General features: G+C 39.3%; 1 protein-coding gene across 30 annotated transcripts in view; it reads right to left on the reverse strand.

Annotated features, from left to right (window-relative positions):
- LOC122549365 (band 4.1-like protein 3) overlaps positions 1-14,494 on the reverse strand; it is a 180,268-nt gene that overhangs the window by 78,945 nt on the left and 86,829 nt on the right. For all 30 annotated transcript variants that reach the window (XM_087986006.1, XM_087986008.1, XM_043689073.2 and 27 more), the window contains exons 4-6: positions 13,801-13,905; positions 9,894-9,936; positions 4,747-4,822 (exon numbers count right to left, since the gene is read on the reverse strand). In XM_087986006.1, the coding sequence (XP_087842132.1) occupies positions 4,747-4,822; positions 9,894-9,936; positions 13,801-13,905 (224 nt within the window). The remainder of the gene's footprint in view (positions 1-4,746; positions 4,823-9,893; positions 9,937-13,800; positions 13,906-14,494) is intronic.

A 14,494-nucleotide genomic window follows, 5' to 3' on the forward strand; every position in this document is an offset into this window, starting at 1 on the left:
TATCCTCATCCACATGCTTGGTCACCTTCACAAAAACTCAATGAGGTTCCTGAGACACGATCTGCCCTTGACGAAACCATGTTGACTATTTCCAATTGAATTGTTACCTGCTCGATGTTCACAAATTCTACCTCTTATAATCCTTTCCAACAAGGGACGTAAGCCTCACTAGTCCATAATTACCTGGGTCATCTCTACTGCCCTTCTTGAACAAGGGCACAACATTTGCAATCCTCCAGGCCTCTGGTACTAAACCTGTAGACAATGATGACTCAAAGATCAAGGCCAAAGGCTTGGCCATCTCCTTCCTAGCTTTCCAGAGAATTCTCTGAAAAATCCCATCCGGCCAGTGGACTTATCCACTTTCACACCTTCTAGAATTGATAACATAATCTCAAACCTTTCAAGTCTAATAGCCCATATCTCAGTCTTCTCCTTTACAATATTCTCCTTTTCCTCAGTGAAAACAGATTAGAAATATTCATTTAGCATCTCTCTGATCTCCACAGAGTCCACACACAACTTCTCACTTCTGTTTTTGACTGATCCTATTCCTACCCTTGTCATCCTTTTATTCCTTACATGTCTATAGAAAGCTTTGGGGTTCTCCATTATTCTACTAAAGGGCTGCTCATGTCCCCTCCTTGCTCTTTTAACTCGGTCTTTAAATCCTTCTTAGCTACTCTGTAACTCTCCATTGCCTCATCTGAACCATCTCGCCTCAATGTCACATAAGCCTCCATCTTCTCCTTGACAAGAGATACAATTCCTTCAGTAAACTGTGGTTCCCTTACCTTATCACTTCTTCCTTGCCTGACCAGGATATACCTATCAAAGACATGTAATAGCTGTTCCTTAAACCAGCTCCACATTTCGAATGTCCCCATCCTCTGCACTTTGCTGCCCCATTCTATGCCTCTTAAGTTTTGCTTAATCGCATTATAATTGCCCTTCCCCCAACTATAACTCTTGCCCTGTGGCATATACCTATCCCTTTCTATCGCTAAACTAAATGCAACCGAATTATAGTTTACACTTTGGATTCATTCCAGCCTATCATCAGGCACATCAATGAATTTTAATGGAATGTTAAAAGCAAAACAGTAAAATTAGGAGACTTTCTTTACGTTAGTGTAGAGTAGGAAAAGCATAAATAAAGGAGAAGAATTGCTGATGTGTACCCATCTCATCAAGGAACGAAAATCAAAATAATAAATGCAGAAAGTGTTCAAAGAACTCAGCTGGCCAGACAAGATCTGTGGAAAAAGAAACAGAATTAACATTGATTCCAATATGATTCTTCAGAATTGAAGAGAAATGATGAACAGTTTTAGTAGATCATCTTGCTAATGGGCACCATGTAGTCCTGTGCACAAAAAATTTAAAGAAATGCTAATAAAAAAAAATTAAAGTACTCAATGTAGAAAGAGGTAATTTAATAATTAAAGGCAAAATCTAGCTCAGGTATGTTAAAAAATGCAACTGCAGGGTAAAGCAGTAACAAACAAATGAGGTCATTAAGGAAGACAACTCCCATTAACACTGGATTTTCTTTTTAGGAAAAAAGATTGCTCATCTTAAGTAAATGTACCCAGGATGCCACAGGATATAAAAGTTAATAAACTAGAGAAAGTTGGCTTATGATAACTGTCAGAAGATTCAGTGCAGAACCAACAAGGTAACACATATGTGAGGGAAGTTAAAGTCCTCTCTCCAGCCTAAGCTATTCAATTCACTAGAACAATGGGTTTAAGTGGAAGCACTAGCTTTTGGAGCACTGCTCCTTCATCATGTGAAGGAGCAGTGCTCCGAAAGCTAGTGTGCTTCCAATTAAACCTGTTGGACTATAACCTGGTGTTGTGCGATTTTTAACTTTATACACCCCAGTCCAACACCGGCATCTCCAAATCTAGAACAATGGTGCCAGTACAGTTCAGGTGAAACACATCCCACTGAAACGACTGCTTTCTAATCCAGTACTTTGTGCCATCAACTGAAACAATTCCACTCACACCAATCCTAAAGCTATCCATTTAATACCTTGACCTTATTTATCCTGTGCCATTTTCCCCAGAGTTTGGGTAGTAATCTGAGTTTGGCATCAAGGAGCCTTGGCAAAACTGCAATCAATGGGAACTCCCCCACTGGTTCGGAGTCAGGCCTGTCGCAAAAGAATCTCTTTGCAGGAGCTCCTCAGAGCCAGACCCAGACCCAACCACCTTCAGTTGCTTCATCAATGACCGCCTCTCCCTCGTAAGGTCAGCAGTGAGAATATTCACTGAGTGCGTAATGTTCAGCACCAGTTTTGACTTTTCAAACACTGAACAATTCATATCCAAGTGCTGCAGGATCTCGATAAGATCCAAGTTTGGGCTCAAAAATGGAAAGCAACATTTGCACCACACAAGTGGCAGGTAATGACCATCTCCAACAATAGAGAGTCTAACCATTGCCCCTGGACATTCCATGACATTACTATCACATGATTCCCCACATCATCAACATCCTGGGGTTACAATGGACTAGAAACTGAACTAGATGCATCATATAAATATTTTGGTTACAAGAGCAGGTCAGAGGCTAGCAATCCTGCAGTGAGCCACACACCAGACTCCCCAAAGCTTGTTCACCATCTACAAGGCACAAGTCTGAAGTGTGATGGAATACCCCCACTTATTTGGATCACTACAGCTTTAACAACACTCAAACTTGACACCATCCATGATTAAGCAGCTTGCTTTGATTGGCATCACATCTACAAACATTCATTCCCACCTCCCATGACACTCAGCAGCAGCAGTGTGTATCAGTGAGGATGCACTGCAGAAATTCACAAAGACTCTTTAGATTGTACCTTCCAAACCCACAATCACTACTTCCAGAAGGTCAAGGGCAACAGATATATTGCATGACTACAGCTACAAACATTTGTTCTGACCATCCTGATGTAGAAATACATCTCCATTCTTTAATTGCCATTGGGCCAAAATCATGGAATGCGCTCCCTAACGGCATTGTGATTCTACCTAAACCAAACTGACAGTGATGATTCAAGATGCCATCTCACTGCTGCCTTCTCCAGGGCAACCAAGGATGGGCAATAAATGCTGGGCAGCCAATAATGCCCATATGCCATGAACAAAAAAACAAAAAGGCGCAGCCATTTTACCCTGGGGTAGATTTTGTAATTACCTGAACCATACAGCATGCACTTCACACACGGGGTCTTTGCAGGAACGTAAAGACCTGATATTCCCTATCCTGTAGCTCAGGAGAAGACAGTTCAATTACACTGCTATTGTAGTAGCCCAGCTGAATTCAACATGCACTTGGAGTTAACCTGAAGTCTTCCTTATGTATGATTCAGTTAATCCCTGAATAAATCCACTGATGTATTGAGGTGAGCCATATGAGCTGATGGGTTTTTTTCTAATATGATACAGGTTCTTACTGCAATCAGTTTTCCTAATAATTAGCTTTCTAAAGTAGAATTTCGGAAATCAGCAGTGCCATGGATAAAAACCAAGAGAATAATTTTATCCATTCAGATCCTTGGGACCAACACAACTATAAAATAAATTCAGAATATTTATTTAAAAGCTGACAACCTTGCATTTTGAACCTGAAATGATGCCCCAATTTTTAAGAGATATATTAGGTCAAGTTTTCTCCTTCTGATCTCATGAGTCTCTGCTCATTACAGTGAAAGGTCTGCAGCTGATAAATACAAAGGTAGAGAATCCTGACCATGTACTTTTGTCGATTTTTTAATATAAACTGGGCTTAAACACAGTAACTACCACATCCTTATCCTCCAATTAGACACTATGAGAATAATGCAAACTCTTTCAGCACTTTTCGCTTATCCAAAGCTGCTTACATCAGCACAATGTCGAGGCGACAGGAGTGGAAGGTAATGGCATAGAATGAATAATCTGTATTCGCTGACAACACTGTGGAATTCAACTGCAATGCAGTGAAATGACAACATTTTTCAAAGGCTGGGAGTTGCACAGTCATGTTCACTCATTTCTGCGGGAAAAACCCTTGCAAGAATCAACACCCACCCATAAATATAAATCAAGTGCCAAGGAGCTTTGGTTGTCTATTAAAAGGAAAATTGTGTTATTACTGAAGAATTCTTTTGAAAAGAATCAAATATACAAAAAAACCTCTAAACCTAATGAAGCAGACAGTATGTGACACAAGAACAGACCATATTGGAAGCACACTGTCAGGCAGCAAGGGAGAGTACTAGTAATTTAATTATTCAGGTATGGGCTACAGGACAGAGACTTTGGGGATGCCATCAAAGAAGCCTTCGCAAATTGCTCAAGTCCATTTTACACATGATACATAATGCAGTATTGGACTTTAGTGGTGGAAGTAGTACATGTTTGGGGTGGACTGTCAATTGTTTGCAGCTTTGAGTGCTGAAGTTGCACTCATCCAGGCAAATAAAGAATGTCCCATCTTCTTCTTGACTTTGAGAATCAGGAAAGGAACCATTCATCACACAAGACTCAGCCTCAGTCTGCCTCTTGTAGCCATCACACTTATGTGGCTGGTTCAGTGAAACCTCTGGTCAGTGTTCCTCAAATGTTCAAGGCACATGCTGGTAAAACTCCTGAATGACTAAACACATCTGAATGAAATTGTCTTTGGGAAGAATGTTTACAAAAAGAAAATTGACCACAGTATTCGCCACTGTTAAATACTAAAAGAAATAAACAGTCTTTCACTCACCTGGTGATGTCCTCAGAGAGCTGAGCAGGATCTGGAGGGTAAAACTTCACATTGAATGCAAACTGCCACAATCCACCTGTGTAGAACCAAATCATTATTTGAACATCAAACAGGACCCATATTTGAAGTCTAAGTAATCAAAAAGTAATCAAAGACTCATTTTTCAATATAAAACGTCCAGGACTTTGATTAAAAATAAAAATTTAAAAGGAACCTGAGGGGCAACTTTCTGTTTTAACACAGAGGGTGGTTCGCATGTGCAATGAACTTCCTGAGGAAGTGATGAATGCGAATACAGTTACAATGTTTAAGAGACATTTAGATAAGTTCATGAATAGGAAAAGGTTTGGAGAGATATGGGCCACGCGCAGGCAGGTGGGACCAGTTTAGTTTGGGATTATGGTCAGCATGAACTGGTTGGACCGAAGGGTCTGTTTCCGTGCTGTCTGACCCTATGACACAATCATGAATCCTAACAAGTTAAAAATACGCATTAATTAAATGTCAACTATCCCTCCAGTAAATATGATCATCAATTTAATGGCATTTTCTCCTCTCAATCTTGTGACACAGAATTAATCAATCACCTGAACAGTACGCATGACACCCGACAGGCTCAATTTTCTCTTTATAAGAATTATTCCTGGTCAAGCAATTCATGTGGTATATCACTCACTCAAAATTCTGATCTATTCATCAAGATCTCTGGGTAACGGTGGTACAAAACAACTTCACTGCTTTTAGATTACATTACAAAAAAAAAGAAAATTATGAATTAATTGCATTTTACTTCTCTCGAGCGTAGAAGTTCTGTATTGGACAAACACTATGATAGCTGGAGCCAAGTATATATAGTTTGTGCTTAGTTCCGATAATGGTTGTGAATACTTCTTGAAGAATATTCCATCAGTTTTGTTTAATTTACATTATTACGAGTGGGAAACTCATATCTGTCACATTGTGTGGCTTAAAATCTAAAATCACAAGGTGACAGTTTCCATTATTTGGCTGAATTAGTGTTAATTTTGAATTTGCTCCTTGAAATGTAAACTGACAATTCAATTGCCCCAGAATGGATTTGGATTTCAGTCGGTCTGTGATTGCAACGTAGCGGAAGAAAAAGTTAAAAATCCTGAAGTTCTTACAAAACAATGTCGTCACTCTGTCAGCATGTAGTAGTGGTCAGAAATGAGCGTAATCACTGAACACAGGAACAAGACTAGGCCACTGTGCCTGCTCCGCCATTTAATACAATCACAGCTGACCGAATACATCACACTATCCCTGTAACCTTTCACACCATTAACAATCAATACTCAAAGACTGCGCTTGCCCTCTGCAGTAGGTTCATCACTCTCCAAGTAAAAGAATTTGCTAACTTTGTTCTATTTTTAAATTATATCCCTGGATCTATATTTTTGCAACTGGGGAAACATGTTACCTGTATTTATTATGGCTGTCCCTTTGACTATTTTGTTGATTTCCATGAGATCATTCTCTCATTCTTTGAAGCTCGAAGAGAATAAGGGGCCAATTTGTCCACCTTTATCCCCCCCACAGAACTCTCTATATATCCCAGGAACAAGTCTGGTGAACCTTTACTGCATATTTTTTCTGGCAAGAATATCTTTCAAGAGATAGCAGACCAGAATGGCACTCAGTACTTTAGGAGATGTCTAACCAAGCTCCTATTAAAACTGAAGCAAGAGTTCACTACTCCTGTACTCAAATCCTCTTGTGATAAAAGGTCAACATTCCTAATAACTCACTGCACTTGCCTTTCATCTTCAGTGACTTAACTGAAATCAGAAAAAAATTGATATTGCAAATACAGTTGATAAGCATGAGTGACACATGAAAAGGAAACTACAAATGCTGCAAATTAGAAATTAAAATAGTAAAGGTTGTGAACAGAACACATCAGTAAAAATGCAAGACAACTTCATGATTAGGACATAATTTTTTCTAATTTCTTAAAATATCTCTTCAGTTGAAGTCCAATACATGGATTCTCAACTCCATTGAAACAATGTAACTCTGCAGTCTCTCAACCTTACCCAGTTTCTCAACATTCGATTTGGAGCTTTAATATTTTCCTTTACACAGGTCACTCAAAACTGGGAATGTTATTCGAACAGCAACTTACTAAAGACTTGCATCTGGTTAATAATAGCTCTAAGTTATACTCTGTGGTCCTAAATTCAAAAATAAGGACAAAAACAGAAATTGCTGGAAAATCTCATCAGGTTTAGCAGCATCTGTGGAAAGAAATCAGAGTTAATGTTTCGAGTCCAGTGACCTGTCCTCAAAACTGTTCTGAAGAAGGGTCACTGGACCTGAAATGCTAACTCTTGATTTCTCTCCACAAATGCTGCTAGACCTGATGAGAGTTTCCAGCAATTTCTGCTTTTGTCTCAGATTTCCACCATCTGCAGTTCTTTCCATTTTTTTGTCTCGTGTTCAAAACTTACTTTCAGAACATTACATACAGCTTTAACACTTAGTTCCTGCATTCCTACTTTTCTAAAAAACACTGCCTTACTGTACTCCTAAGTAAGTCTTTCTAGATTTTTTTAAAGTAGTTTAATCTTTTCTTGATTCTCTATTAAACATAAACTGTCACCTCCCAGTTCTCCGCATCTGGCAGTTCCCTTATCTACAAGCCCCTCAATGTTATTCCGAATTTGTTTTCAGTTCTACTCACTGTTAACAATGCTGACCACTTTTGTACTATCTGCAAATCTTGATATAGCCCTTATGCATTGGTCAGAATCAATTGGTTTTTCTTGTATAAAAGTGACTTTGAAGTTCACAGTGTGACTTTTGAGACCTCTCAAAGCTAGTAAGGTTGTGTGGATATGTGCCTCAGCACCATCCATGAGCATTACAGGCATGCCAGACACTAATGCCTTTCCTGATAGAGTTATTTCCCAACAGGCACATTGAACACACTGCTACAGAGCCCAGCAAATATGCCTCAAGTCTAAGTATGGACACGTTATTGAGATAGTTGGTTATTTTTATCCATCAATGCTATACGCTCCGAGCATGTAAGCACATGCAGTGTGTGTTTTGTGGCACAGTGATTGTGCCAGCGTTTGGGTTCAAGTTTCATTCACGCTGGAGGTGCATCATTACATATCTGAACAGATTGTTTAAAAATACTTTGGAAATCTATAAATAGTAATTAGGAGCGGTAATTAAGATTGACTTTTCCTAATTGCATAAAGGCCACATTTTGCACATCAGATGATGCCCTTACTTATTAAATTTTTAAGAACAGATTATTAAAATTTTGTTTCAAAATGTAAAATAGAATTGCATGAATTGCTATGATCTTGCTGTACTGGCTGAATTCTTGTAAACGCAATGGTACAGCAGAAACAAAAAGGCACAGTAAGCCAGTGTCAGAATGGCGAATGTGAATGACATGAGGATGAAGGAGGTTGCAACTGTTGAGTTGCATAAATTCTTGAAAAGAAATGCAATGAGCACCAAGATTTTATAACTAACGTGTTGAAGGGCTAGGATCTGACTGATATCAGCAAAGGCCAGACGTAGAGATGAGAAGACTTTTTGCAATTCAATAAATAGGGGTTTTGAAAGGGTGGGGCATGCTGCAATAAGAACATTGAAAAATATTCAAGCCTGGGGTGATGGACATTGATTACAATTCCAGTTGAGTGTGTGGTGCTGGAAAAGCATAGCAGGTCAAGCAGCATCTGAGGAACAGGAAAATCGACATTTCGGGCATAAGCCCTTTATCAGGAATGAGGTTTGTGGGCTGAGAGAGAAATGGGAGTCGGGTGGGGTTGGCGGGGGGAAGGTGGCTGAGAAAGCAATAGGTAGATGAAGGTGATGAAGAAAGTAGAAAGAGAGGGGTGGAGTGGATAGATTGGAAAGGTGATGGAAAGGTTAGGAGGGTGGTGCAGATTTGGAGGCTTGGGACTAGGATGAATGTGGATTTCATCAGTTTCCTCATTTCCCCTTCCCCATATTATCCCATTCCCAAGCCTCCAACTTGGCGCCCCCACTCCTGACCTGTCCATCACCTTTCCAACCTATCCGCTCCACCCCCCTCTCCAACCTATCACTTTTTCCCCCACCTTCATCTGCCTATCGCTTTCTCAGCTACCTTCCCCCCAACCCCCCCCCTCCCATTTATCTATCTGTCAGCCCCCCAGCCTCATTCCTGAAGGGCTTATGCCAGAAGTGTCGATTCTCCTCCTCCTCGGATGCTGCCTGACCTGCTGTGCTTTTCAAGCACCACACTCTCAACTCTGATCTCCAGCATCTGCGGTCCTCAATTTCTCCTAGTTAATTACAATTCCAGCAGTACGTTGCAAAGGTGAGATTATGTGCTGCTGATAAAGTGGAAACAGCAATCCCTAGTGATGAATCAGACACGGAGATTAAATTGAGTCTTAATCTTGATGAAAATAATTCTACTGAACAAGAATTTAGAGCTACAGCTACGAATTTTCAAAACCAAAACAGGGATAACAGTGAAAACAAAAAGAAACTGCATGAAGTCTCTCAATAGGACCAGGGTGAGTCAGGCTTCTTGTTTGATATCACTGCCACATTACTTCCTGAAAATTCACCATGTATTAAAAATAAAGACTTACGTTTAAAAAAAAAATCTTGTTTTTTAAGTACGAGATTTATATACATTTTCATTTTCCAGGCCTTCACATGCTCTTCCTTTACCTAATTATTTGCAGACTCATCTATGCAAGACTTGTGTGGGTGTATTACTTGCTGATTACTATTGTAATTTACCATTCCACCCATTCCTGCTTCAGCAGTTGCCCCAAAGAACTGGCCTTCAGATTAAATGACAATCATATTTTCAATGCGTGGGCAGAAGAACACGATTCAGTAGTTCTTTAAAATGCAAAGAAAATGTCCAGGCATTTTACCTTCAATATTGTAAAACAGCGTCGGAACAAATGAATTAACTGGGAGAAAAATGAAGTCAGCAAAATATGACATCACTTGAGCACTGCTTTATTGTTGAAAGTGGCAAAAAAATGTGAACAGAAATAATATTTTGGTAAAAGATTAACAGCAAGCTATTTCAAAGTTATCTTTCAAACATCATTCCATAGAAGCTTCCTTCCAAATCATCAATTAAAGGTACTTACTTCGGATTTGCTTCTTAATCTCCTTGGCTGGGTCCAACCAGTTCTGAAATATAGCATTTTATATGTTTAATACTTCAAATATGGTATGGAATGCATTCAAAACTAATCAGTTTAAGGCAGGATGGTAAACTGCTTTACTTCAAACATGTTATCCAAAATTAAGTTGCAATTAGCAAAAGCAATGCTTCATCCTTTAAAATTATAGAGTCACAGGGATGTACAGCATGGAAACAGACCCTTCGGTCCAACCCGTCCATGCCGACCAGATATCCCAACCCAATCTAGTCCCACCTGCCAGCACCTGGCCCATATCCCTCCAAACCCTTCCTATTCATATACCCATCCAAATGCCTTTTAAATATTGCAATTGTACTAGCCTCCATCACTTCCTCTGGCAGCTTATTCCATACACGTACCACCCTCTGCGTGAAAAAATTGCCCCATAGGTCTCTTTTATATCTTTCCCCTCTCACCCTAAACCTATGCTCTCTAGTTCTGGACTACCCGACCCCAGGAAAAAGACTTTGCCGATTTACCCTATCCATGTCCCTCATAATTTTGTAAACCTCAATAAGGTCACCCCTCAGCCTCCGACGCTCCAGGAAAAACAGACCCAGCCAGTTCAGCCTCTCCCTATAGCTCAAATCCTCCAACCCTGGCAATATTCTTGTAAATATTTTCTGAACCCTTTCAAGTTTCACAACATCTTTCCAATAGGAAGGAGACCAGAATTGCACACAATATTCCAATGACCTCAGAACCCCTGTACTCAATACTCTGACCGATAAAGGAAAGCATACCAAACACCTTCTTCACTATCCTATCTATCTGCAACTCCACTTTCAAGGAACTATGAACCTGCACTCCAAGGTATCCTTGTTCAGCAACACTCCCTAGGACCTTACCATTAATTGTATAAGTCCTGCTAAGATTTGCTTTCCCAAAATGCAGCACCTCGCATTTATCTGAATTAAACTCCATCTGCCATTCCTCGGCCCATTGGCCCATCTGATCAAGATCACGTTGTCATCTGAGGTAACCTTCGCTGTTCACTACACCTCCAATTTTGGCGTCATCTGCAAACTTACGAACTGTACCTTTTATGCTCACATCCAAATCAAGATAAATTATGGAAGACAAATGTGACTAACAAGACTAAGTGACCTAATCAGGTAAGTAAACATTGGAAGATTTATATACCATCAAGTAATGTCTAATGGAAAGGGGTAAGTTTTGAAAGCAGCTAGATTTGAAATTGTGACAAATGGAAATCCTCAGCTTTAATCAAAATTCAAAGCATTTGGAGTTGAAATGGAGACACTTAATTGTCTGAGAATTGTAATTGCAAAAATAAATCACAGAGCTCACCATTATGCAGTAAATCAGATCACAACCCCTGGCATCCACACATGAACTATTTATTAAACAAGAAAATCAAGATATTGCTGACTGAATTGTTACATACTTCCAGAAGCTTCACACCAACACTGAACATTTACACACACTTATGCATATTTTATCTATATATATTCCTCAGGTAATGAAGCAGTATTCAGAATATTTGTGCTGATGTTTGGGAAGAAAGTTACATGCCACTTAAGAACCAGGCAATGGTTATCTGTGAAAGAGAATCCAACCATTGACCCTTCACTCTAAAGTATATCATGAGTATTGAATTTTCTGGTTATTAATATCCTAGAGATTACCTTTGACAAGAAATTGAACTGGACTAGCCATGTTACTACTGTTTCTACAACAGATCAAAAACTAGGAATTCTACAGCTAATAACACACCACCTATCTCCCTCATGCATGTCCATCAGCTACAAAGCACAAGCAGTGTGTTAGAATATTCTCCACTTATCTAGATTAGGGCAGCTCCATTAATACTCAAGGAGCTTGATTCCATTCAGGAGAAAGTAGCTCTCTTATTGGCATCCATCTACCACTTTCAATGCTCACTCGCTTGACCACCGATAGCAGCAATCGTGTGTACCAACTACAAGACCCACTGTAGTAATTCACTGTAGTAAATCTTCCAAACCAGTGACTTTTACGATAGAAGGCAGCAAGTGCATGGAAACCGCACCATCTGCAAGTTCTCCTCCAGACACACAACATCCTGACTTGGAAATATATCAACATTCCCTGGATGTCATTGTGTCAAAATCCTGCAACTCCTTCCCTAACAGCACTGTGGGTATCCTTACAACTCAAGGACTGCCATGGTTCAGGAAGGCAATCTGGCACCATTTTCACAAGGGCAATTATTGATGATCAATAAATGCCGGCCTAGTCAGCGATACCCAAATTCTATAACAAATAGAACAAAATAAAGGATGTGAACGTGCAGTACCTACCCATTACATACCCATTTACCGCATCAGAAAAGGTTAGCACCCATTCAAGTTTAAGTGACTGTGTTACATATCCAATAAGTTTCAGTTACCACAATGCAACCCGTGACATTAAGCATTTAAATATAAAATAGTGTGGAATCTCATTCCTTAAGATTTGAATTGATAGCTGATTTTTATTTTAAGGTTAAAACTTGTATTCTTCTTTTCTTTGTCTCTTACCGTGCTTTATTCTACCTTCATTCTCTCTTTATTTCACATTCTGTATGCCCTTTGGTATTATACTAAATATTCATCCATAGATTTCACATGGCTCAATAAGGTTTTTTCAAGTGAATCAGTTGAAAAAAAAAGTCATGTTGTTTACCCTGTTCACAATAATCTACAGAGGACACTGAGCTACTCTGATCTAATAGCCACAAGTTACAGTGGAGAAGTAATGAATGATAAGTGCCACTTGTTCATTGTTAATCAGGTCATCTGGGGGTAATACTTCTATGTCTCACATGTGAAATTCAAAACAAGGAAAAATCATTTGAGTCTCCCAAAAAGTCGGTCATTCAAAAGCATCACTAGGTGTGTGTGTGTGTGTGTGTGTGTGTGTGTGTGTGTGTGTGTGTGTGTGTGTGTGTGTGTGTGTGTGTGTGAGAGAGAGACATATGAAAGAGCAGGCTGGGTGAATTGGCTATGCTAAATTGCCCATAGTGTTCAGGGATGCGTAGGTTAGGCGCATTAGTCAGGGGAAATGTAGAGTAATAGGGTCAGGAGAATGGGTCTGGGTGGGATACTCTTCAGAGAATTGGTGTCGACTTGTTCGGCCAAATGGTCTGTTCCCACAGTGTAGGGATTCTTTTAATTCAAAGACTCTGAATACATTTCATTACAATTACAGTGGGACACCACTCACATTAAGCAGATGGCACATCCAAATATATTTGTTTAGAAATTCATACTGACACTTTATTTGGTGCATTTTGCAATATTCTGGCAACTAGAATAATTGCACCCTTTTTTCCCCCCCAATAAAAGGGAAAGGGCTCTCGTACAATTTTGTTTGGAAAATTTGGGTCATGAACTACTTTGGAGTTACAGATGAAAGATCTTCCTCTGAGCATCAACAGCTGCATTATCAGAGGATAATAACTTTTTCCCCTGATTCTGAAAAAGATATTAGGACGTTCCGGATGTTCAAACTACACCTTTGGGCAAACAACTGAGGTTTGAGGCAGCAACTTAAATGGTGTACAGACCTTGAAAATACTGATCCCAGCAAGTATTGGTAGTACATTTCTAGTGAACGTTCGCCTTTTGAACAATTTTAACCTGTATATTGAAACTTTTAATAGCATTTATGCTAATACTTGATCAATATTGCATTTCAGTGGTGATAACTTTTCCTTTAAGGCAAAAATTCATTTGTGAGTAAAATCAATTAACAAAATCAGTGCACAAAGCTACAAATTAAATTTCAATATTGCTCCAGGAAAGAAAAGTCATCCTTTGTTATAAAGAGACAGTAAATAATCCAACATTTAACTTTCTAAACTTGCCTTTTGATTTTCAGAATCCCGAAATGTCAAGCCAAAGTAATCTTTCTCCAGAAGATTGAGCTGTCCACAGACTTTGTCAAAGAGCACCTGTCCTTTTGCACGTTTCTGCCAAAAACAGAGATTTTTAATATAAAAACAAAGCTGACCAGCAAGAAAATCAAACATCTCAACATTAATTCTATTTCATAGCAACTTGATTGCAACAATAGGAAAAGAGAACCTTGTTTTTTTTTCTAAATCTTCAAATGACTTCCACAAATATACAAGAGGCTACTCATTTCGAAAGGAAACCACATACTGAACCACAATCAGTCTACCTTGGGTATAACTCTTTTTAACATTCGTTCATGGAATGTGGGCATCACTGGCTAGGCCAGCATTTTATTGCCCATCCCTAATAGTTCAGAGAGCAGTTAAAAGTCTACAACATTGCTGTATATCTGGAGTCAAATCTAGGCCAGACCAGGTAAGGATGACGGGTCAAGATTAGAATGGTGCTGGAAAAGCACGGCAGGTCAGGCAGCATCCAAGGAGGAGGAAAATAGCTTTCTTCCCTAAAAAATATGAGTGAATCCCTCTCCTTTCCCACTTGCCCCTTGGTAAATTTAACCAAATTAATTTACAGCATTTGTATGCACTCATTTATGACTTAAATTCGTTTTTTACACTCATCCCTAATGTACCAACTAACTGC

The sequence above is a fragment of the Chiloscyllium plagiosum genome, unplaced genomic scaffold (assembly GCF_037043375.1).
Source record: "Chiloscyllium plagiosum isolate Xiang-an unplaced genomic scaffold, Cpla_swu_hap1 HiC_scaffold_4, whole genome shotgun sequence".
Classification (NCBI taxonomy): domain Eukaryota; kingdom Metazoa; phylum Chordata; class Chondrichthyes; order Orectolobiformes; family Hemiscylliidae; genus Chiloscyllium; species Chiloscyllium plagiosum.